The 21,876-nt window shown below is 51.0% G+C and overlaps 7 protein-coding genes across 7 annotated transcripts; 4 read left to right on the top strand and 3 right to left on the bottom strand.

Moving 5' to 3' along the window:
- Positions 1 to 408: 408 nt before the first annotated feature.
- On the top strand, positions 409 to 2,143 carry BGZ61DRAFT_361583 (general substrate transporter; the record flags this gene model as incomplete). The annotated part of the gene is made up of 3 exons (XM_046241278.1): positions 409 to 904; positions 958 to 1,198; positions 1,249 to 2,143. The coding sequence occupies 3 exons, from the start codon at positions 409 to 411 to the stop codon at positions 2,141 to 2,143; spliced, it is 1,632 nt and encodes a 543-aa protein (XP_046099739.1).
- Positions 2,144 to 2,214: 71 nt separating this feature from the next.
- Positions 2,215 to 3,750, bottom strand: BGZ61DRAFT_458924 (RING-4). The gene has a single exon (XM_046246818.1). The coding sequence runs from the start codon at positions 3,702 to 3,704 to the stop codon at positions 2,250 to 2,252; it is 1,455 nt and encodes a 484-aa protein (XP_046099738.1). The 5' UTR covers positions 3,705 to 3,750; the 3' UTR covers positions 2,215 to 2,249.
- A 3,160-nt stretch (positions 3,751 to 6,910) lies between these two features.
- On the top strand, positions 6,911 to 7,723 carry BGZ61DRAFT_482416 (alanyl-tRNA synthetase; the record flags this gene model as incomplete). Its single annotated transcript, XM_046249395.1, has 1 exon — positions 6,911 to 7,723. The coding sequence occupies one exon, from the start codon at positions 6,911 to 6,913 to the stop codon at positions 7,721 to 7,723; it is 813 nt and encodes a 270-aa protein (XP_046099737.1).
- Positions 7,724 to 7,766: 43 nt separating this feature from the next.
- BGZ61DRAFT_536733 (Na/H antiporter) lies at positions 7,767 to 9,378 on the bottom strand (the record flags this gene model as incomplete). The annotated part of the gene is made up of 3 exons (XM_046254447.1): positions 7,767 to 7,982; positions 8,036 to 9,201; positions 9,261 to 9,378. 3 exons carry the CDS (start codon positions 9,376 to 9,378, stop codon positions 7,767 to 7,769), a joined length of 1,500 nt encoding a protein of 499 aa, XP_046099736.1.
- Positions 9,379 to 12,699: 3,321 nt separating this feature from the next.
- Positions 12,700 to 15,426, top strand: BGZ61DRAFT_427847 (FAD binding domain-containing protein). The gene is made up of 4 exons (XM_046243716.1): positions 12,700 to 13,049; positions 13,103 to 13,374; positions 13,428 to 13,798; positions 13,860 to 15,426. The coding sequence occupies exons 1-4, from the start codon at positions 12,748 to 12,750 to the stop codon at positions 15,300 to 15,302; spliced, it is 2,388 nt and encodes a 795-aa protein (XP_046099735.1). The 5' UTR covers positions 12,700 to 12,747; the 3' UTR covers positions 15,303 to 15,426.
- Positions 15,427 to 17,860: 2,434 nt separating this feature from the next.
- BGZ61DRAFT_361956 (major facilitator superfamily domain-containing protein) lies at positions 17,861 to 19,603 on the top strand (the record flags this gene model as incomplete). Its single annotated transcript, XM_046241316.1, has 6 exons — positions 17,861 to 18,010; positions 18,105 to 18,602; positions 18,668 to 18,766; positions 18,818 to 19,092; positions 19,147 to 19,344; positions 19,402 to 19,603. 6 exons carry the CDS (start codon positions 17,861 to 17,863, stop codon positions 19,601 to 19,603), a joined length of 1,422 nt encoding a protein of 473 aa, XP_046099734.1.
- Positions 19,604 to 20,588: 985 nt separating this feature from the next.
- Positions 20,589 to 21,664, bottom strand: BGZ61DRAFT_536730 (uncharacterized protein; the record flags this gene model as incomplete). The annotated part of the gene is made up of 3 exons (XM_046254446.1): positions 20,589 to 20,812; positions 20,895 to 21,338; positions 21,445 to 21,664. 3 exons carry the CDS (start codon positions 21,662 to 21,664, stop codon positions 20,589 to 20,591), a joined length of 888 nt encoding a protein of 295 aa, XP_046099733.1.
- Positions 21,665 to 21,876: the final 212 nt, after the last annotated feature.

Raw genomic sequence — 21,876 nt, 5'->3', positions numbered from 1 at the left:
CGGACCCTCCACCACGAGATAACTCAGCTCGGAGTCTCCTGTCGACAACGGCTGGTTCCTTCGCACCTCTAGCTCGCCGCAGGAAAAGTCTGCCCAATCGTGTGAATTCTTCGCGTCACCCCAGACAAACCCCGCCCTGTTCTCCATGCTTCCCCAGGTCACACCCCAAACAGCCGGGACCGTCTAGCTTCTGCAAAGCCGGTAACATCTTAGCGGCTCAGGTGATGCCATGCGGCCTGGCCTTGTTCCGACAGCCTGTTCCTTTAGTTGATGGGCGCGCTGGACCCTTCCCCGGCTTGGGGCCTCGAGCGAGCATAAATAAGACCTCGACGGTCGCCTGGATGAATCGACATCTCCTCTAGAGCACTCCATCTTGCCTTGACCATCAGCCAGGCTTTACACCACATCATGGCCGACACCAAGACCAACACTCCACGGGGGGACGACGTGGACACCCAGCATGAAGAGACCATCAACGCCGAGATGCTCACGTCTGAGGCCAAGCTCGCGGCCGACGCCGAGCACAACATGAGCCTCTGGCAGGCCGTCAAGACGTACCCCAAGGCCATTGGCTGGTCGGTCCTCCTGTCGAGCACGCTCATCATGGAGGGCTACGACCTGGCGCTGCTGGGGAACCTGTACGCCTCGCCCGTCTTCAACAAGAAGTTCGGCGAGTACGTCGCGGCCAAGGACGACTACGCCATCTCGGCCGCCTGGCAGTCGGGTCTGTCCAACGGAGCCCGCGCCGGCGAGATCTTTGGGCTGATCCTTGCGGGCTGGGCGTCTGATCGATGGGGATACAAGATGACGACCATTGGGGCGTTGGTTCTGATGATTGCGTTTGTCTTTGTTCTCTTCTTCGCCCCGAACATCAAGATCCTCGTCCTGGGAGAGGTGCTGTGCGGTACGTCTTCGTTGAACCCAGATCTGTCGTAGACCCGAACTGACCATCAATAGGAATCCCATGGGGAGCCTTCCAGAGCGTCACGCCCGCCTACGCTTCTGAAGTTGCGCCGGTTGTGCTGCGGCCGTATCTCACCACCTTTATCAACACGTGCTGGGTGATTGGCCAATTCTTCGCCGCCGCCGTCAACAAGGGCTCCGTGAGCCGTGATGATGAGTGGGCGTACAGGATCCCCTTCGGCGTCCAGTGGGTGTGGCCTGTTCCCATTCTGGCCGGATTGATCTTTGCGCCCGAGTACGTCGTCCCCATCACTAGTAAAACGGCACTTGCTAACCGTCTTCCAGGTCTCCTTGGTGGTACGTACGAAAGAACAACAGAGCCGCGGCAAAGAAGTCCCTCCTACGCCTTACCTCGCGCAACCAGCCCGACTTCAACGTTGACGAGACCATCGCCATGATTGAGCACACCAACGAGATGGAAAAGCAAATCAAGGGCGGCACCACGTACAGAGATTGCTTCCAGGGCGTTGATCTCCGCCGGACCGAGATTGTCGTCGGCATCTGGCTCGTGCAAACGCTGGGTGGTCAAAACCTCATGGGTTACTTCTCTTACTTCCTGAAGCAAGCTGGAATGGACGCCAGCAACTCCTTCTCGTTGTCCATGGCACAGTACGCCCTCGGCATGGTGGGCACGTTTGGATCTTGGTTCTTGATGGCCAAGGTCGGCCGACGCACGATCCATTTCTCGGGTCTTTGCGCCCAATTCCTTTTGCTCATCATCGTGGGGTCGCTGTCGTTTTCTAACGACAATAGCTCCGTCTGGGCCATTGGAGCTATGCTGATCGTCTTCACCTTTGTCTATGACTTCACAGTTGGACCGGTGACGTACTCTCTGGTCTCAGAGCTGTCATCCACAAGACTCAAGGCCAAGACCATCGTCCTGGCCCGCGCCGCGTACAACGCCAGCAACATTTTCGTCAACGTCATGACCAACTACCAGCTCTCATCGACTGCTTGGAACTGGGGAGCCCGCACTGCTTATTTCTGGGCCGGCACCTGCCTGATGTCCGCCGTCTGGGTCTTCTTCAGACTGCCGGAACCCAAGGATCGTACTTATGCTGAGCTTGATCTCTTGTTTGAGAGGCGTGTCCCGGCGAGGAAGTTCGCCAAGACTCATATTGACCCGTACTCTGGCGAGGTGAGTGACGAGAAGAAGGTGGTGGATGAAAAGGAACTGTAGAAATTCCGAGGGAACAAAGTTATGATGGCTAGTGGTAATCTCTTAAAATAACACTGGCTCTCTTTTCATGACAAATGATTTATTTCGATTTTCTGCTTTCTATTGATCAGGGCGGTTCATCAGCTGGACTAGGCTCTGTAGTGGGGAGTGCCTGTTGAATCTGCTTTTCCAGTAACGGGTCATAAGTGGATGTTCCGCTTGGGAGTTGAGTTATGAGGTGTCGGATATATATCAAGTCGTCTTCCAGCGACCTGCCCATTACGAGCCCTTGTGGGCTGGATGGTGCTATCGGGACTCGGGCGAGAACATCCACCACAGCCGAGGCAATGTCATAGAGCTTCTCGGTTAACCCAACACCGTGCACCTTGATGCTGTCGAGAGGCAGATCCCGCGTAGAGAGCGTGAGTTCTTTCGCCACTTCTAGCGGGTAGCTATACGTCAGGCTGTGTTGAGAAGCGCCCTCACTGAGGTAGCCGAGGCGTAGACGGAGTTTCCAGATGATGACGCGCAGCCAGAGCTGTGTAACTCTCAGATTTGCTTTTTGCGTGTCGTGTAGTTCCAGCGTGGGCTTGAGTGCGGTATTAACGCTTGTTTCGACGTAGTCGATTGCGGCAGGGGAAGGTGGTGTAGCGACTATCTCGTGATTGAGTAGGGCGACAAAGGAGGTTTCGATGGGACGAAACAGGGCTGCGAGACTCCAGAAGCCGACGAGCCGCTCGTCACTGGTATCCAGCTCGGGCGTCTCGGGAGTAACTTGCAAAGTGATGGGGCGGCGGTAGCGAATTGCGTGAGATCTTTCTGATATGAGCAAGACCCAGAAGAGACGGCCGGCCAAATCCTTAAAGGTGGCATCGACATGATCGAACCTCAACAGATGAAGCAGAGTCGTGGCTTCGCGCAGAAACAAAAACGCCTGGCTGTGGTGCGACAGTCGAGCCTGACAGGCGTAGAGGAAAAAGACGAGCAGACACTGGTTAAAGGTCGGCTTGACGTTGCGTGGAATCCTCTGGTGAGTCGCCAGCGCCACGTCCAGGATGATCTGGCCGTACACGGCGTTCTTCTCGGAGATGATGCCCTGCGGAAACAAGTTCTCGGGCTCCTCGGCCTGCAGCAACACCTGGGCGCACATGGCGACGAGCACGCAGTAGGCCTCTACTCTCCACTCGGACGACGACGCCATGACGGCCTTCAGATGGGCCAGGTAGTCGCGCGTGAGGATGGGGATGGTTGGGTACAGGCGCGCAAAGAAGCGCTCAGCGCAGTAGTCGATGACACGTAGCGGAACCAGCTCGGCCATGCTCTGGACGGGGTCAACGCCGCCGCCGGGACTCAGCGGACTCAGCGGACTCGCCGGATACATGACCAGCGAGATCATCGACGACTGCGGCGTGCAATGGTCGCCGAGGCCCGCGTCGACGCATCGTCTGCAGGGCCGGAACTCGTTGCAGCCGCGGCGGAGCGTCTTGCAGCGCTGGCACGCCCGCGGAACCTGGACTCTCTTTGCGTGCGGCGGCGTCTCGGCGCTGTTCATTCCGCCATCCCCGGGCCGCTTTGGTTCCATGGACTTGGTCGCTGGCCCCGTAGCTCAGCTTGTAAGTTGTGTCTGTGTCTAGTGATTTGGAATCGTGTCAAAGATCGCCACCAAGACGTGGCGATTTGCGTCCGTTCTCACGACTTCGGCTAAATAACGGCGCGCCCCGAACCTTCAACGCCGGGAAGTTCGTGGCTAAAAGCATGGGATATGATTGGCAGTCGGTAAACATCTCACATATATTTATAGTAAAGTACATCCTACGAGAGTAGTTGAAGTACCGTGACGGGAATACGCTGCTCCATATGGACTACTGGAGAGCGAAAATTTCTTCAGTGTTGAGTGTAGGGTAGGCCAGCCGCAGAGAACGCTGGATTTAACGCCATGGCCGTTGCACGGGACACATACTCAACCTCGTTATCAAGGCTATACTCTCTGGGGAAAATACCGAAGCCTTTGAGAGTATTCGTCAAGACTTTATGTCGTTGTTCAAGTCTTTCAGGGAGATGGTTAGTCCCGGAGGCGGTTAACTGGAGTTAACGAGACGTTCCGGTCCATGACTGTTATGCTTGAAACTTTTGAGTTTCTGGTCAGTAAACTTGAGAATCAAAGGCGCGACGTTCGAAAATCATCGACTCCTAGCAAAGTGAGTGAGATGACCGGATGTCACTTTGAAGAAAACAGCCAGCCCTCGGAAACCTGAGGGAGGTATTCCTGCGTGTTAACGTACCATCATAGCTCAGTACCACCGGTGCCTTTCCACGACGATGGTGACTCAGATACGCAGTCGAGGCATTTCCTGCAACGATCTGGCATGTCCATAAGACCGTTCCATGATGGAAACCGTATGCGCATTTCGAATCGGCTTCATTACGTCTCCAAGTGGCATCTAGCCTGGTCAGACGTAGGAGAGTATTCTGGTCTTCAGAATGATGGGGATGTCGTTGGTTGCCTTGACACTCCGGCTCGCCCTGGCCCTAAGAAATGATGTGATGTCACTCCATTCAATGGTCACACAGCAGCTTGGTGTGCTGAGTACGCCAGGCTTAATGGGCGGCGGTAGAGTTGCAAAAGCGGAGGCAGCATCGCTCGAATCAACCAATGTCGATTCGAGACTTCTAACACACCGAGAGGAGGATGATTAGAAAAAGAAAAAAATAGTCGAGCTCGGCGGCAGTTTACCAATCGGGTTCTACCACTCTTGCCCGCCTCTGTACATAAATATTGTAGTTCTGCGCTGGCCTGCGGGCTACCCTGTGCGGCATGTTCAAGCGGAGTTGAAGAAGCTGATTGCACTTCTGCCAATCCGCCAGCATTTTGCCAGTGGAGTGGACGGCGGAATCCACGAGTGTATCCACGGCCTCGAAAGCGCCTCCTCCATGTGACTTGTTCCTCCTTCACGGGGGGGGAGAATATTGCGTAGGGGAAAAAAGTCGTTGATTGGGAAAGTAATTCAGGGTGCAGGAGCCTTCTCGTCAATTGGTATGTGACCCAATATATTTGTGATTTTAGTAGGTCAATAGGCCTATGCAGAGAAATAATATATGCTGCGACACAGGGTACTGATACAAAGTATTATAAATGGGCGATATACTCCTCTATAATCTACTGAGCGATTGGTGCATCTTGATATTCTGATCAACCACTTTTTACTACTTAAAGACGCCCCCCTTGTATGAGGCAAGAGTCCAAGGGGGGTTGCTTTTGAGGCCCCCTAATACGTGGATTGAGTGGACTGGCTTTCAACCCTCGAGGCCCGTCTATCATTACAGCACGTCATATTGTATCGGAGGAGTTAGAGCCGTATTATCTCAGCACTAGTAATCACCCTGCATCCTTGGCGAACAAATCCAATTGGCCGCTGAGCTTCCATCTTTCCGTGATTTGCATATTCGGTCATGCAAGAGACCAAGAGCTCTGAAAGTGAGGCGGATGAAGGCATCGAATGGGACGTAGGTTGACAACATCAGGCTCCCGGGCTCGAGTAGGTATAAATGCCTAGGTACCCGGAGTTTCAACTTAATCACTTTGATATTTACACACGATACGCTGGTCCCGAATCACCCTAAGAAATAAGCACTTCCGATCCAAGTATTGTATCGATCCTGAAAATGGTGAGTTGCGATGGATGCTGCTCAAGTCCCATCGGCTAACTCTGATACTTTAGTCCTACTCCATTCAAATTCAAGCGGGAATCTATGTTCAGGTCACCGGCTACCAGGGAACATGGCTTGTAATTTCAGCTGTAGCTGGAGCAATTTTTGGTGGTAGCGGAAGCGTGATCGTACAGGACCTGGGAAGCGGGGTACAACAGAGTGTTGATGCATGCGATATTTCTCCAGCATAAGAATGCGGAAACCGTATCTGCTGACGGACTTGCTTTGAAGATGCCTTGACTTTTCTGGGGCAACAACAGAAGAGGCGGATACTGAGGTATCATAGGCGCACCAACGAATGAATTAGCGCGCTCGTGTCACTTTACCTCCAGTTGTGGATTTAGTCAACCGAAATTGTAGCTACGGGCAACATTTATTTGTTAAACGAGTCAAACATAGCTGCAACCTCTCCATGAAGATAAACTACAAGCGTGGCTTAACGTGAACCAGTACTTATTAAAGCCCATTCACCTTGGATCGCTCTGATCAACCTTGGCGATTAAAAGAGCAAAATATATCATCAAAGCTTCTCGAACTGGGCTTCACTTGTGGAAAAAAAACAAAAAAAACAGTAATAACTTAATAAAAATAGTAAATTAATAGACTTTCTAGCAGTTTTGGGATCTTATAATTACTCTGATTTTAAGAAAGAGAATTAAAAAAAAATCCATTCTTTCTGCAGGTTCTGACCTTCCCTTTTAACCTTATCCGGACTACCCTACCAGCAACCAGTTAGCCTAAGTATTCCTATCCGCCTGTCACATTGATTTTTTTTAACTATTTATTATATGTCTGTGACTGCAGAATATTTGTGTGTCAATTTAATAATTTGCCTCTTTATTGCAACTGCCATCTGGCCTCTCAACGTCTCGTCTCACACCTAACTTGTTGGGTTTAGTGGCAGCCGAGTTTTCAGCGGAGACGAAAATGCCCGCCCCGCAATTCCGTTACAAACCGCCATGTCAATTGCGCCCTTGACAACTGCACGCTGTCAAAGCAAAGGTCATCTGGACCCTTCGACTCCTTTAAGAGGAACGCGTTCTGCCTTGGATTGGAACTATAGATTCATCATCGCCCATGATGGCCGCCGCAGCTCGAACCTATCTGGCGTTCCAGCACAACGCCAAGCTTCACAAGCTTCAAACACTCGTCACCGCTGTTCTTCCCTTCAGCGCCCTTGAAGAAGCCAACCGACTGCTCTTCAAGCAAGGTGGCGATGAGAACCATGTTGTCGTTACGGATCGAACCATTTTTCACCCCCAAGGAGGCGGCCAACCTTCTGATGTCGGCGAGATGACCCATCCGTCTGGGGCTACCTTTACCGTATCGTCAGTCCGCATGGACGCAATCAACGACGGCCAAGTCTTGCACTTGGGACAATTCGCCTCCCCAGCAACTATTTTTAAAAACGGCGATGAGGTTGAGCAAGCAACCGACGTTGAAAAGCGCCTCCTCTACTCGCGGTTCCACACTGCCGGCCACGTTCTCGGCGCTGCAGTGAGACATCTCCTGGAAAACGAGATTGAAGGGTTCGATGAGCTGAAGGCATCTCACTTCCCCGACGCAGCCTCGTGCGAGTTCAAGGGGAGCATCGATGGAAAATGGAAAGAGCCTATTCAGAAGAAAGTCGACGAGTACATTGCGGCGAACCTGCCTGTCGAGGTTGAGTGGTGGGACGAGGAAGATTTCCGGACGCGTGGGCTTGAGCGTCTGATTCCTGATAGAAGCATGGCACCGCCGGGTGAGAAGTTTCGTGTGGTTAATATTGTGGGAGCTGAGGTTTATCCTTGCGGAGGAACACATGTTGACACGTCAGATTTGTGCGGTGAGACCAAGGTAAAGAAGATTTCTAGAAACAAGGGACAGTCCCGTGTGAGTTACACGTTGGCTTAGAACGGCGATGCAGATGCGGAGCTATAGAATAATAGAACATAGATCAACAAGAAGATCCCAGTCTCTCTTCCCGTATGCTTTGAAAGGACTGATAGGACTTGGGCAACAACGGTGTCTCCACGTTGGCAGGACCTGGCGATAGCTGGCTTTGAGGTAAGGCTTCACTGGACCCCAAGCTCTCACACCTAAGGCGTCCCATGACCTTTTCACGAACAAAGAAGCCAACCTTTGCCACGGGGATAGACAGACCATGAACAACCTGTGAGCTCGTTAGTCATCGACCTAGACATCAGTGTATTTCTGTTCACTCACCACACTGCAAACGGCAAGAAACCAGACAACGACCAGACCGGCTTCCCGAAGGTCTTTGACGTCGGCGCGGACCTCGTCTCCGTCGACTAGGTACTTGTCGATAAACTCAGCCAAAATGTACACGTAAAAGACGGCGGACACTCCAATGGGGCCAAAGAACCCTGCGAACAATGCCTCCCTTGTGTCTGAGATTTGGTGGATGTATTTATGTGCGGCCAACACCCATGGGAGCCGTCGAACGAGCAGGACCAGAATGCCGAGAGGAATTAATTGGTAAATTGAGATGACGTCGCTGTTCAAGAAATCACTCCACGGGCATACTGCGCCAAACCACATGAATATGGTCATGTTGAGTAACATGTCGATGGTTGGGTGAAAAGAGTCATGCTCAGTTTGTAGGCGGAACCAGTCATCCCAGGTGAAGGCATTACCGGCCACGAAGCAAGCCAACACATCATCGCTTCCAATCATACCACATGTGCCCAAGACAAACAGGGCCAGAGCGATAGCGAATACTACAAAGCTCTCTTTGTCGATATACTCTCGCTTCTCGGCCCAGTGCAATAGATCTTTGGCGGCCCAGCCTGCAGCGGCGCCGTATGCGACGCTCAAGAGGATAGTATAGCCCCACGTGTCTCCCAACCACAGACTGATGGCTGTCAAAGAGCCGCCATCTGCTGGATTCGCTTCGTCACTGGTGTACTTGATGAGATACAGGGCAAGGAAGAGGAACGGATATCCGAGGCCGTCATTGGCTCCGGATTCGGCAACGATGATCTGCTGGAGCTTCTTAGGCACGTTATGCTCGGCAAATTTGCCTTTTACGATAGCACTGGACAGAATCGGATCGGTTGGAGTGACGCAGGCTCCTATGGCCAAGGCATGGAGGAGCGGGAGTTGTGGCATAAAGGCCCATACCAGCAGACTGGTGGTCAACCACATCATAGCCATGACGACTCCCACGAGAATAGAGAGTGATTTCCATTCCTTTTGCAAGTACCTACTGGGGAGCTGCACACCTGCAATGACAAGCTGCACGCCTAGCACCAGTCGCGTGAAGTTTAGCGTAATGGCCTCGACATCTTTGCTATTGCCAGCATAGTCGAGGGGGCGAATGAAGTTGGCTCCGGCTGGGGAGAAAGCAACGCCGGCCAGGAGGGATACGACTACGCAGCACTTTAGATTCGGCGATGTCCATGGAGAAGGAACAAAGTGAACAACTTACGGGCCTCAGAGAGGTAGAGGTTCTCCTTGGACAGATAGGAGACCAATCCAAATGCCGCAATCCACCCGCCCAGGAGGCTGACGATGATGTTGAAGTTGGTTATCTCAAGAGCGGGCATCGTGTCGACCTGGAAAAAGACAAACGCCTTCTGTGGATACACGCTCAAGCGAGATGCCTGGCGAAATGCTGGGACCCAGGGTTGACGACGGTGGGTGTTTTGACCGCAATATCCTCAAGAGACGCTCACCGAGGTGCCATGAGATGGGGGCTGTGTACGTCATGGTCATTTGACGCTAGCAATCATGTGATGGATCTAGCGATAAGATAAGAGGGACCAGATGACCAGGCCGCAAGCGGAAGGCCGGAGACGCTTGTGGTGGAAGGAATATATTATTTGAGTTTGTCGGTTTATTGATTCTTGGTGAGGTTTGAGGTCGAATAGCTTGTACCATCGTACGATACTCACAGGTTGGCGCCAAGCACTTACAACGCAAGGTTAATTACCTCAGTTCGAGTTATTAACGATGTAAGTTGGGGTACATGACGTCATAAAACATGCACTGCGTTGTACCGCTAATAAGCCAGCCAGACACAAACCACACCAAAGCTATTAACTGCAGATGCCTGGTACTCGACCAATATTTCAACATTCAAATATACTATACACCTAGTTTGCTATAAGACAGGACGCAAATAAAAGCTCCAAGCAAAAATGGCATTTTTTATCCGCCTACGCTACTGCCATGGGCGACGGGGGTCCACCAGTTAGCTGGTGTCGAGGTTGGGGGAGAATATTGTCCCATATAATATTGGCCTCAGTTACACTACGCATTAGCGGAGTGCTCCTTCTAAATTTGCCGTAGCCGCTAATGCGATAAATATCCGGCTATCTCGTGACCGCAGGGGTGTGGAAGGAGAGACGTGTTTACAATGTTTTCGGCCTGGCGTTTGCCGGATCTCTAGAATACCCTAGTACGGCACTGACTCGAGATCAATCTGACAATCAGACGTGGGGTAGTTCCACATCCCCAAGTTACATTCAGCCTTTCCTCGGATAATCCACATTTATTTAAGTGTCAGGCATTTAAGTAAGGTCTTTGGGGGAAAATAAGGAAAATTGAGGCTGTGCATTTGTTTTGGGAAGGAGCCCACAGCCAGCTGACTCCTTTGGGATATCTTGCCCTAACTCGGGCTATTGGCTTGATCTGATGAGTCAGACTTTTGGTCTTCTAGAGAAGATTTAGAGACAGCAGATTGACTTGTCCGTCATCACCATCAACCGTTATTGACAGAATAGCCGATTGACAGTATTGTTTGGCCCACTGATGCGGCATTCCCTCATGAATCATTTGATCAGATGATACCCATAGCAGGATTCCTAATATCCTGTCTATTTTATTCATTCCCATCATCTTCAATCTCAGCTTCCATAGCTATCGCAGACGCACCGCCACCACAGGCTTCATCGGCCTTTGGGCTGGCTGTTGTGTCTTTCAGTCGTTTCTTTTGCTCATCTTCCCCACGCATTAACGAGTTTAGCAGCAGGAAGGGACGGAAAACAACACCCAACTCATTAACTTACCCTAGGGGAAATGCACAGAGAGTCGTCGCACAGGCGTCTTGGCCGGTCAGCCCGAGGCTGCACCAGATTACGCGTATGAGGTCGGATCAATCTGAGGGAGGTTGAAGACAGAGGTTGGACAAGGATCGTAGCAATAGCAAAAATAGACTCAAATAAATCTCTCAAAATTAAAGGCAAAGAAAAGGCAGACTCCCAAGCTGTCCAGAGGCCTGCCGGCCTCTCTGACGTCCCGCTTGAATTTCTAAAGAATTGAAAACCGATGATCCTGTCCTCCAGCGCAGGTTCCTTTCCTCCCTTTTAACCTGATCCGGACCACCCTAGAGACATCCCCGCTAGCGACCAGCTAGCCCAAGCGTCCCTAACCGCCTGTCACACGAGGTCAGATGTTTTATCCCAATATTGCCATGCGGACAAAGGGCGTTTCCCACTCTGAGGATCCCATGGGTAAGTTGCATATCAGAACTTCCGAGGAACAGACAAAAGCTCCGGATAATATAGCTCTTCCCCACCTATGAAGGCACAGCTATTGTCAATAGCGGAGGAAAAGAAATTCCTTTTTTTTGGGTTATGAAATCAGGAGGTTGGGAAGAATGCCCCAACGAAGATTCATTTATGAGGCTCATAAAAAGAGGAGTGTCTGCGGCTCCTCGATTAACCCTGCGTGGCGGAACACTTGCCAGATTCCGATTTGGCCTACTTATTTGGAATTCCAGTTACTTCCATTTGGACATAATTGAGGTGGGTGTCCGTGTACCTTGTGATCTGCAACGGTTGGTTGGTTATGCACCCTTGTTACTGCAAGGAGCCTTGTCGAAATTAAAGATTTACGGAGCCGACCTGCCGTTTGTGGACTTCCCACAATGCCGTGACTTAAAGATTCGTTACATGCGGAGTTCCGCAAGCCACGTCACTTTAAGGGAGCCATGCGGTTGTTTGGTTTCAACTCCAATTTCCCGGGCATGTGCCCATTTGCCTGATAAATAGCATCCACTACATTGCACCCTTGACCAGGATCATGCCTTCGTTTCTGACATACATGATTTGAACTTCTGATCAACTTGATATAGTCCCCATCCCCAAGCTATGAGTTCCAGGCGAGTTCATGTTGGTTCCAAATTGCGAAGTATTATTGCGCCGTCTTTGATGTAACGCTTCATTAAAATCTGGGCTTATCTGTGCTCACCCTTCCACTATAGCCCACCCCCTGAATTTCTGTTAGCGCGAGACTCAAATGTGGCGGAAGTCTGTTTATAGAAAGGATCACCACATCAACCTTTCCGAAGCTCCGAGAAAGACATGCACTGATCTAGCTAAATACCCAGGCTATCAATATGTCGTATTGCTTATGAATCACTGTTGAGTTGATTGACTCCAGTAATGATCCCTGCAACTGGTACGAAGCCTAAAAAAAAGTACCGGAGGTAAGTTAGACTGTCGTAGAACTAACTCGTGCGATGTTAATATTGTATATTCATGCTAGCTACAATCCAGGATTGAGCTGATTAAACTCAAGTCTACTACAGGCGCTCAGTAAACACTTCCGCTTCGCCGAGAATCGCGATACTGCTAGAATCGGTTGTTGTTGTCCCAATGCAAATATATTTTGTGAATTTATGCTGCTACCCATGCATCAATAGGGTTGCATTGCACCTTGGTACCCGCTTCTGTTGCGCTGCTCCCTATCACTCCATTCGTTCGGGCATTCAAGAAACCCTGCATTGAATGCGTTGTTAAATCCAAATATCCACAACGGCCCGCATTCATCCGCCAAGGGACGATTCATACAGGAGGTAAGTTATATAACCTGACGAGTGACCCGAATCTTGCAGTCGATCATTCTACCACATTCGCCAGTCACTTCTTTCTCGAGCAAACCCCTCATTAGATGACATCAGCTGAGTCACTATGTCCTCTAAGAATTTCACCGTCCTCATTGCCGGCGGGAGCATTGCCGGCTTGACGCTAGCTAATATGCTTGAGCTGGTAGGGATCGACTACATCATCTTGGAAGCCTACCCGGAAATAGCTCCTCAAGTCGGCGCTAGTATTGGCCTCGTGCCTAACGGCTGCCGTGTTCTTGACCAGATCGGGGTCTACGACAAAATCAGGGATCTAATTAAAGAACCCCTATTCCAAATATCTCTCCGCAATTCTGACGGCAATGCAACGAGTCAGTACGATGGCATTGGAGATCAGTTCAGAAACCGGTGAGTTGGGCATTCACACACGTTGTATTTGGTATGGTTCTAATATCCCGCAGATACGGATACGACGTCATTGTTGTAGATCGTCAAATGGTTCTTCAGGCGTTGTGGAATAATCTGAAGAAAAAGGACAAGGTCCTCATTAACAAGCGGGTCACTCAGGTTCATCTTGAACCATCTGGAGTCAAAGTGGAGACGAGTGACGGCGAATCTTTCTCAGGCGACATCTTGGTTGGCGCAGACGGAACTCACAGCCAAGTACGGAGCGAGATGTGGCGACTAGCAGATGATATGGAGCCTGGCTACATTCCCGCTTCAGAACATACAGGTATGTCCGTCTGTTGTGGATTATGAAGACTCAGAAAACTCACAAGTCGCCAGAATGTCTGCCAACGATCTACAAGTGCATCTTTGGCATATCCGTGATGGAGGCCTGGCAGGCCTCTGCCGTCCAGACTAACTTGAACAAACACTTCTCGTACTTGATAATAGCTGGCCCGAAGCACCGAGTTTACTGGTTCCTCTTTGTCAACATGGGCAAGACACACTACGGCCCAGAACTTCCGCGCTTCACCAAAGAAGACGAAGAGGCGCTGGTTAATGAGCACCGAGGCGACAAGATTACTGAGAGTTACACATTCGGAGACCTGTACTCGGCTAAAATTTCCTCTGTTCTGACTCCACTACCCGAGTATGTATTCAAGAAGTGGCACTTCAACCGCATCATGACTATTGGAGATGCGGCACACAAGGTAAGATATTTCCCATATCCACCATACTCTCGAGTGATTGTCACTAACCCAAAATCGTCAGCTTGAACCCATCGCTGGGCAGGGAGGCAACAGCGCCATCGAAACCGCCGCAGTGCTCGTGACCAACCTGACACGCATGCTAAATGCGCATCCATCTGGCGTCACACTTGCTGATATTGACGGCGTCTTTGCCTTGACGCAGAAGACGCGCGAGCCTCGCGTTTTGCAGCTTGTCGGGGCCTCTCACTTGGAGCAACGGATTTCCGCCCTGGAGAGTCCAGTGTTGGAGTTTGTTGGCCGGTACCTTCTCCCCATGACATCCATCGAAGAGAAGCAAGACCCGTGGAGTACGAACTTCGAGGGCGCCCATAAACTTGACATCTTGGACGTGCCAAAGCGATTGCACTTTAATCCGTTCGTTGATGAGCTCCCCATCCCTCCCCTGCCTCCGTCTATGCTGCCCAAGCTGGCGATGGGAGTTGTTCTTTGCGGCCTCCTTTACATTGCGAAACACGCCCTCGTCATTTCGCCAGACCCGGGACCTAGTACCTTCCTATCTCACGAGTTGAAAAAGACATTCACTGGGGTTACTCAAGTTGACGCGATGCTCTCGTTTCTCGTTTGGGCCTTTTCCGAGGCTACTTCTGGTTCTAACCTCAACAAGAGAGTTCAAGCCCTCTACTTCCTGGTCAATCTCATCCCTATCATCTACATCTGGACAGTGGAGGGTTACCGTAACGGCAACAGACGGTCTCCTCTCGTGTCGTGGCCCTCGGCATTTACTGTCTACCAGCTCGTCGGCATCGGAAAAGTCGCACCCGTGTATTTCGCCATAAGCCTGTTCACGACCAGTAGGGCAGTTTATACGCGTCCTACAGGCCGACCGATTCCCTCCTCGGTTGCACATGCATTGCTTCCCGCTCTGTGCCTGGGATACGTCCTTCCCACTGCCCTCATGTTCATTCAGTACGAAGACAGCGTCGTTCAGCAAAACGCCATTGCATTCTGGCAGCCTTCTCCTGTGTATGTCTCTGTGCTGACGTGGACATTTTCTCGATTTTTCCAGCACTTCTCTCCCGCCAAGTCTCTAGACTGGGAGATGTATGAGAAAAGGGACCTTGCCCCTCTGGAAGCTGGCTACGCGCTGTCCTTTTTCGCGACGGCCATCACGCACATCTGCACCATGGTGTATGTCCGCTACAGCCCATCCGTGTCCATATCCCAGGCCTTCTTCAATCTTCCTACAGTTGCATCTATGGGAATCAACAACGACATCGACGGTTTTTGGAAGTACGACTTGCTTCTGTGTTTCGGGACTGTGGCGATGTGGTGTCTGTACAGCGTATACGAGCTGCGACGACTGGGATATGTCACAACGCAAAAAGCTATCAGTGCTGGCATGGCAATCTTTGCGGGTGAGATACTTGTAGGACCGGGTGCAACGTATGCAGGATTGTGGGCTTGGAGGGAGAAGGTTATTGCGGGATTAGTGAAAGGGCAGTAATCAAGAATGATACGTGTCAAAACGGAGATATCTTGAAACATAAGGTAGTTATTTTACTAAATTACCATCCAGCAGTTAGCTTATCGAGACCTTACGAGAGTTAACTTTGCGAAAATGTAAAAAGATCCTAAAAGAAATGTTTTTTTAACAGAAAAAGAAAATACTAGATTCTCCTCCTAGCCTCAGAAAAGTATCTCAAAATAAAGGCAACCAATTTATTGACTCTAATAAGAATCCTCGAGCTTACTGAGTCTCTCACTTCCAGGAGAAGTCTCAAAATAAAACAAAACACGATGCCTCCTCCCCTCTGTGTGCAGTCACCCCCCTTTTTATCCCCGCGATGGTTCAGCTAGCGACCAGCTAGCCCAAAGTCTCTAACCGTCCGTCACGCTATGCCTACTATCTAATGCTATGTATTCAATTTGTTTTAAATTTGGAATTTCTTTTTAAAGTGGTATATTTTTACACGTTGGCGTTCGTGTCTCATGTGTTATCCGCCTCGAACCTTTGGTCCCTGAGGTGCTTAACAGGATCACCCCCGGGCCGGTTGACAAAGGAGGGTCCGGACCGCTGTTTCTGCAAAACCCCATGAAGATATTCTGGGCATTCAGGGCTGTCCTGCTTGGTACTTGGCACGATTCATTCTGCCTCCTTGAAAACAGCATCTGCGTGAATCAGGTTATCCTACGTACGGGCCTGAAGAAATGAAGTCGGTGTTGGTCGTTGGTATGCCCCCCTCACTTGGACTCCATGTCTTACCTCCAACCTTGAGCAGGTCGCCGTCTAACCACTCCTCTCTTGAACACTCTAGGCGCCAACCGCGGCATTGGACTCCAGCTGATTCGCACTTTCAAGTCACGAGGATGTAATACTCTTGGTTCTGTCCGCCCCGAAACCGCTGCGTCGAATGATCACTCAATTAACGACGTACGTTCCCTTTAACCGCGCCCATCAGTCATTCTTCGCCTAATCGGACCCAGCTCAGAGAAACGAGCTCGAAAATCATCGAGATGAAGCACAAGGATGAGGACACAATTAAAGCCGCAGCTGCTAATCTGTATGTCACCCTGGATATTCTCATCAACTGCGCAGGTAACCCGATCCAGCATCAATTTGCTGTGACCCTACCCGGAAGTTTGTCAAGTTCCGCCTAGGTATTGAAGTGCGCCCACTTGAGTGGGATGCCCACGGGAAGGATGACTTGATGGAGAGATTCTAGTTAGGGTGGTCGTACGTCTTCTCCACTTACCCACTACTGCTGTGTCTGCTAATTTTGACAGTCAATTCAAGGGCCCTTTCCTAGTTGCGAAAATTTTTCTCCCGTTGATTCGGAAAGATGGCACCGGGAAGCTGATCTACATCACTTCCAAATCTGGAAGCATCGGAAGTTCGCCTTCACACCCGCGGAAATCCCACTGCCACTGACTGGCCTGCTTTCCAGCACCTGATCACGATGGAGAAGTCATTGGCTACCGCATGGCTAATGCTGCGGCGAACGAGCAAGTAAAGACTTTGCTCTGGACTTCCAGCGCAATAGGATTCCAGTGATACCGCTGGAATTTGAGCCAGGCTTCATCAAGACAAAACTTACTCACAGGCCAGGCCAGGTTAACATCAGCGAGGCCTGTAATGGCATGGTGGATATCATTGAACGGCTGACGCCAGATGATTCTGGGTCTTTCTTGAACTGGAAAGGCGAGAATATTCCACGGTAAATTCCATACGCCAAGACTTATGAGTGTAACTCTCAGGAACTTGCGTGAATGTCTGCTTGGTCAGGAGGTATCACACGGCCTATTCTTGTGGCATCCTCTGGGGAATTCTTTAGGTAGGTAGCGGCATCTATGATGTTCAATGTGAGCGTTTGCAATTACTGGAAACACATTGCTATTGGAGTCTTTATCTTGAAGAAATACGGAAATAAAGATGATTGGTGTAAAATAGGCGTTGCGGTTTCCCGGAAGCTACCCATATGTACCATTCTTTTCCGACTCGGTCCACACGGCTGGATCCACACCGCCGATATTCCCATATGCACAAGGAATGTCCGCAACAATCAAGAAAAATAAAGATTGACCAAAAGCATAGAGGTGAGTCGCCAAGCCGGCACGCTTCTCGGATCGATGCTCCGCGCGGCAAATCGGCCCCGGACTATTCGGGGGCGGGCAAATGGAGGCTATCCGTCGTCGCATATTCTCAAAGCGGAATATCCGACACATACGATACCCACCCTCAATCATGTTCGCTACGATCCGAGATGGATGGGCCATTCCCCAGACCGTCCCCGCATTCTGCAATTACATGTTTGGCCGAACTACCTGGAGACCCCGGATTCTTGGCCATCAGGGGTCGGATGGTGATCAAAAATGGTGCCTTCTGCTCTCCTCTCTTCTCTCCCGCAACATCATATTTAATCTCCCCAGGCGCCCCATCTCTCCCATCCAATTCTCCAGACAGAGACACTCTCACTTTTCCTTCCAGAGGGCAGCCCAAGTCTCCAGATACGAAACACCTTCACCTAGACTATCAGCCTACTCCGCTCTGCGCCATTCATCATCATGGACGCCGAATCGCAGAAGGCTCAGGCCACTCACGTCTACGAGAAGCCTCTCTCCGCTGGCAATGGGAGTCTCTCCGGCGGCATTACCATCGACCTTAAAGCGGACAAGAAGCTGTTGCGGCGCATTGATTGGCGCGTCATGCCTGTTGTGAGTGGAAATCAACACCACCTATATCGCTCCGAACATGGACCATGATTATGCTCCGACTATTTACACTTGAGCTGACCCAACCTCGCGCCAGCTCTGCTTCACCTACGCCCTCCAGTACTACGACAAAGCCCTCCTCAGCCAAGCCGCCATCTTCGGCATGCGCGCCGACCTCGACATGATGTCTGGGCTGCGATACTCCTGGGCCTCTCTGATCTTCTACTTTGGCTACATGGCCGGCACATATCCCGTCTCCCTGCTCGCTCAGAAGTTCCCGACGCGTTGGGTCATCACCGCCATCTGCATCCTGTGGGGAGTCGTCGTCCTAACCACCCCCGCCTGCAAGACGTTTGAGCACTTCCTCGTGAACCGCTTCTTCCTTGGGCTCATCGAGGCTGGCGTATCTCCCATGTTCATGATGATTGTCGGGCTCTGGTACACGCACGCGGAGCAGGTTTCCCGCTCGAGTTGGTGGTACTCCTTCAGCGGCGGCTCCCTGCTTGTATCACCTCTCATCAACTACGGCCTCGGCCACGTCCGCGGTGGCTCTCTTCAGCCTTGGCAATACATGTATATCATTGCTGGCGCTGCGGTACTTATACCTCCTCCCCCGCACTAATTCAGACTCCTCCTTCAGTGTTGCTGACCATCTCTTAGACGCTGGTCTGGGGCGTTGCCCTATGGTGGTTGTTCCCCGATACTCCCCAGCTCGCCAAAGGTTTCTCCGACGAAGAGCGCCAGATGATCCAAGAGCGTGTCCGCCGCAACAATTCCGGGTCCGAGAATAAACAGTTCAAAGCCTACCAGCTCTGGGAGGCTCTTGGGGACTACAAGCTTTTGGGAATCTGCATCCTGTCGATCGTCTCCTGCACCGGCTCTGGCGCCGTTACGACCTTCGCCCCTATTGTCTTCAACGGCATGGGTTTCACCATCTTTCAGTCGCTTCTCCTCAACCTGCCCATCGGCGCTCTCGCCTTCTTCTGTATCCTGGGTTCTGGGTACTTGGGTCGACGTCTTCCCAACGCGCGTCTCCACATCGTCTCGGCTGCTTGTCTTCCCGTCATCCTGGGCTGTTGTCTTCTGTAAGTGTCTTGTGAAGCACAACGCTAAGTTCCTTTGCGCTAACTCTCTTCCAGATGGCAGCTTGATTCCTCGGCAAGGGCTGGACGCATCATTGGTTTCTACCTCCTCAACTTTTTCTCGTCCGCCTGGACTCAATGCATTGGCCTCGGCACCTCCAACGTGGCGGGCCACACCAAAAAGGCCCTCTACGCCGCGGCTACATTCTTTGCCTACTCTGTCGGAAACATCATTGGTCCTCTCATGTTCGATGCGTAAGTGATAGATGGATTGGAAAAAATCTTCTCTTCAAACTAATGGGTCGCCTTCAGATCTTACGCCCCCCGCTACGATCGCAGTTTCATTGGTATCCTCATCTGTTTTGTCGTCTGCTTTGTTGCTTCTGAAACCCTCCGCTTTCTCCTGGTCAGGGAGAACCGCAAGCGTGAAGAGCATTATGGCCCCGCAGATTTCTCTCAAGGTCTGGACGACTTGACGGACAAGGAAAACAAGTCATTCCGTTACCATGTGTAATGTGTTATGCACAAGTACCAGGTCTTCAAAGGCATATTTTGGGTTAGGCCTCATCGGGTCGCAGTCGAGAACGAACCACGGGGCGCACTCTCAATGGGTCGATATTATCGAGCGTTGTGAGGTCACGCATATAACGTATCCCAATAGAACACGATTGTAATTCTTATCGATGATAGAGACTTTCCTGAATGCATTAGCCGTCTCAATCTTTCTCTTTTACCTTGTCCCACATCCTTCGTTCTGGCTAGCCAAGATCACGACGGCGCCCGCAAGGTCTCCTGGAGAGGTTAGTCTACCTGGCAGAGATAGGTATCGTATGTAACAAATAGGAAGTGAGCTAGTACAGAATGCTATTATCCCGCAGCCTAATTAAGGATATAACTTCGACGGTGTGTGCAATGAGGTACCCTCATTCCCATCGTAACCTATACAACCGGGACCATTGTTTTCAGATGGTGGATTCAAACTTGGGCGCTACGTGTGCATGTCCGGGATGTGACCGCGTGGCTGCCTCTCTCGACACGGTATACGTATAGGCTCATCATGCGCTTACCCACAACCGAGAACTTCGCGACAGTCTAGTTCGGAGATGAATGTTTCAGGAGTAACTACAGCCCATGTCAGCAACATGCGGGGGCGATCTTATTTGTGTGCTTCATAAATTGTAAAGTGAGGAACATGGATTCTCACTGATATGTGTATCCTCATCCTTTTTCGGTCGTCCTTTTTGCGATATCATTTGCTTCGTTTCATTCATTGGAAATATGCGCCTCAATGATCCAAGTTAACGTGCTCTTATTATGTCACGTCCCTGTGCAAATTTGACCCGCTAGCCTCGTCCTCTTTTCATCTTACTGGTAACGAAGTCCAGCGGCCATGGACTACTTCTTCATGGCATATGAAATCGTCAGCCAAATGCGTGTCGATTGCGGAGCAACCACATCAGAATATCTTTCCCTCCAAATCTCCAGCTTAGTTCATACTTTCAGATGTTAGTCTTCGAGAGAAACCACTGGAAGAGATTCTGTCCAGTTCCGATGTCGTTGGTAACACTGTATGCCGTATCCCAACCACCGTGGGTGTTGGAGTTATAGATGGTGAGATTGGCTTTGGGGTTGATCGCGCCATATGAGCAAGAGTAGCCCAACGAAGAAGCTGCCACATTGTTGAGACGATCGATGGTTTGCTGGTCAGACGCAATGGGCACGACTGTGTTTGATTAGCCACTACAGTCTTGGCCAACGGCACCGGAACAAGGAGGTATGTAGGCAGGCTCTAACGGGATTCTTACCGGGGTCGCCAGAGTTGTGGAAGTCCCAAACAGCGAGCTGAGTGGAAACAATTCCCTGGCAAAGTGCAGTGTTGGCGGCAGTGCCAGTGGTGAAGCCCGCAGCAACAGTCGATAAAGCAGCGAGCTTCGAGCCGTAGTAGACACCGTTGTTCGTGCTAGTTGCCGCCGTCCATGCCCCCGAACCACCCATGCTGAGTCCAGTGAGATATACCTGAGCTGGGTTTACTTTGTAGTTGGCTATAGCATAGTCGATCGTAGCGCCGACGTTGTTCGAGGACCAGGTGCTGCTCGCCTGGGGGCAAATTGTAATGAAACAGTGGGTGGGCTGGCCTGCGCTGGAGCTGAAGCACATTGTGTTGCCGCTCTCAATCAGTGCCGGGACGGTGTAGGTCCGAACAGCATCAATGTTAGATCCACTTGCTGGCCCAGTGCCCGAACCTCCATCTATGAACGAGGATCCCAAATCAGCAGGGCCCTCAGTTTCAGAGCGAGGAGATACCCTCGTAGGAAGACGGAACAGAACCGTTTATTCCTAAGGTCCTATACGTACGGAGAAAGATCAGAAGCGGATATCTGGTGGAGCTGGATGAAGTGCTATAGTCTGCTGGAAGATACTCCAAGTACGGAACCTGAGTCGTCCCATCGAGGGCAGTGAGGAACTTGAGTGTTCCGGTAACGCGCTTGACAAGCGAGGGCATCGAAGGAATCGACGCAGCAAAGACGCTGCCAGTTGCGATGATTGGCAAGACGAGACTGGCAAGGAACTTCATGGTCGATTTCTATCAGCAGTTGGACAATGCTGCACTGAGTTGAGGAGGCGAGAAATTGGCTCCCGGTATAGTCGATGGTATTAAGTTATGTCAAGATGGCAGAGGAGATGCTGAGAGGAAAAGTACAAGAATCTTGGCGCAAGGAGAAATCGGCTACCTTTTATCTTCCACCGTAACGCTGCTGTGTGGTCTATGTTTTCCCAAGAAAGATA

Source organism: Ilyonectria robusta (genome assembly GCF_021365365.1).
Source record: "Ilyonectria robusta strain PMI_751 chromosome Unknown BGZ61scaffold_21, whole genome shotgun sequence".
In the NCBI taxonomy this organism is placed as follows: Eukaryota; Fungi; Ascomycota; class Sordariomycetes; order Hypocreales; family Nectriaceae; genus Ilyonectria; species Ilyonectria robusta.
This window is presented reverse-complemented; position numbering and strand designations above follow the sequence as displayed.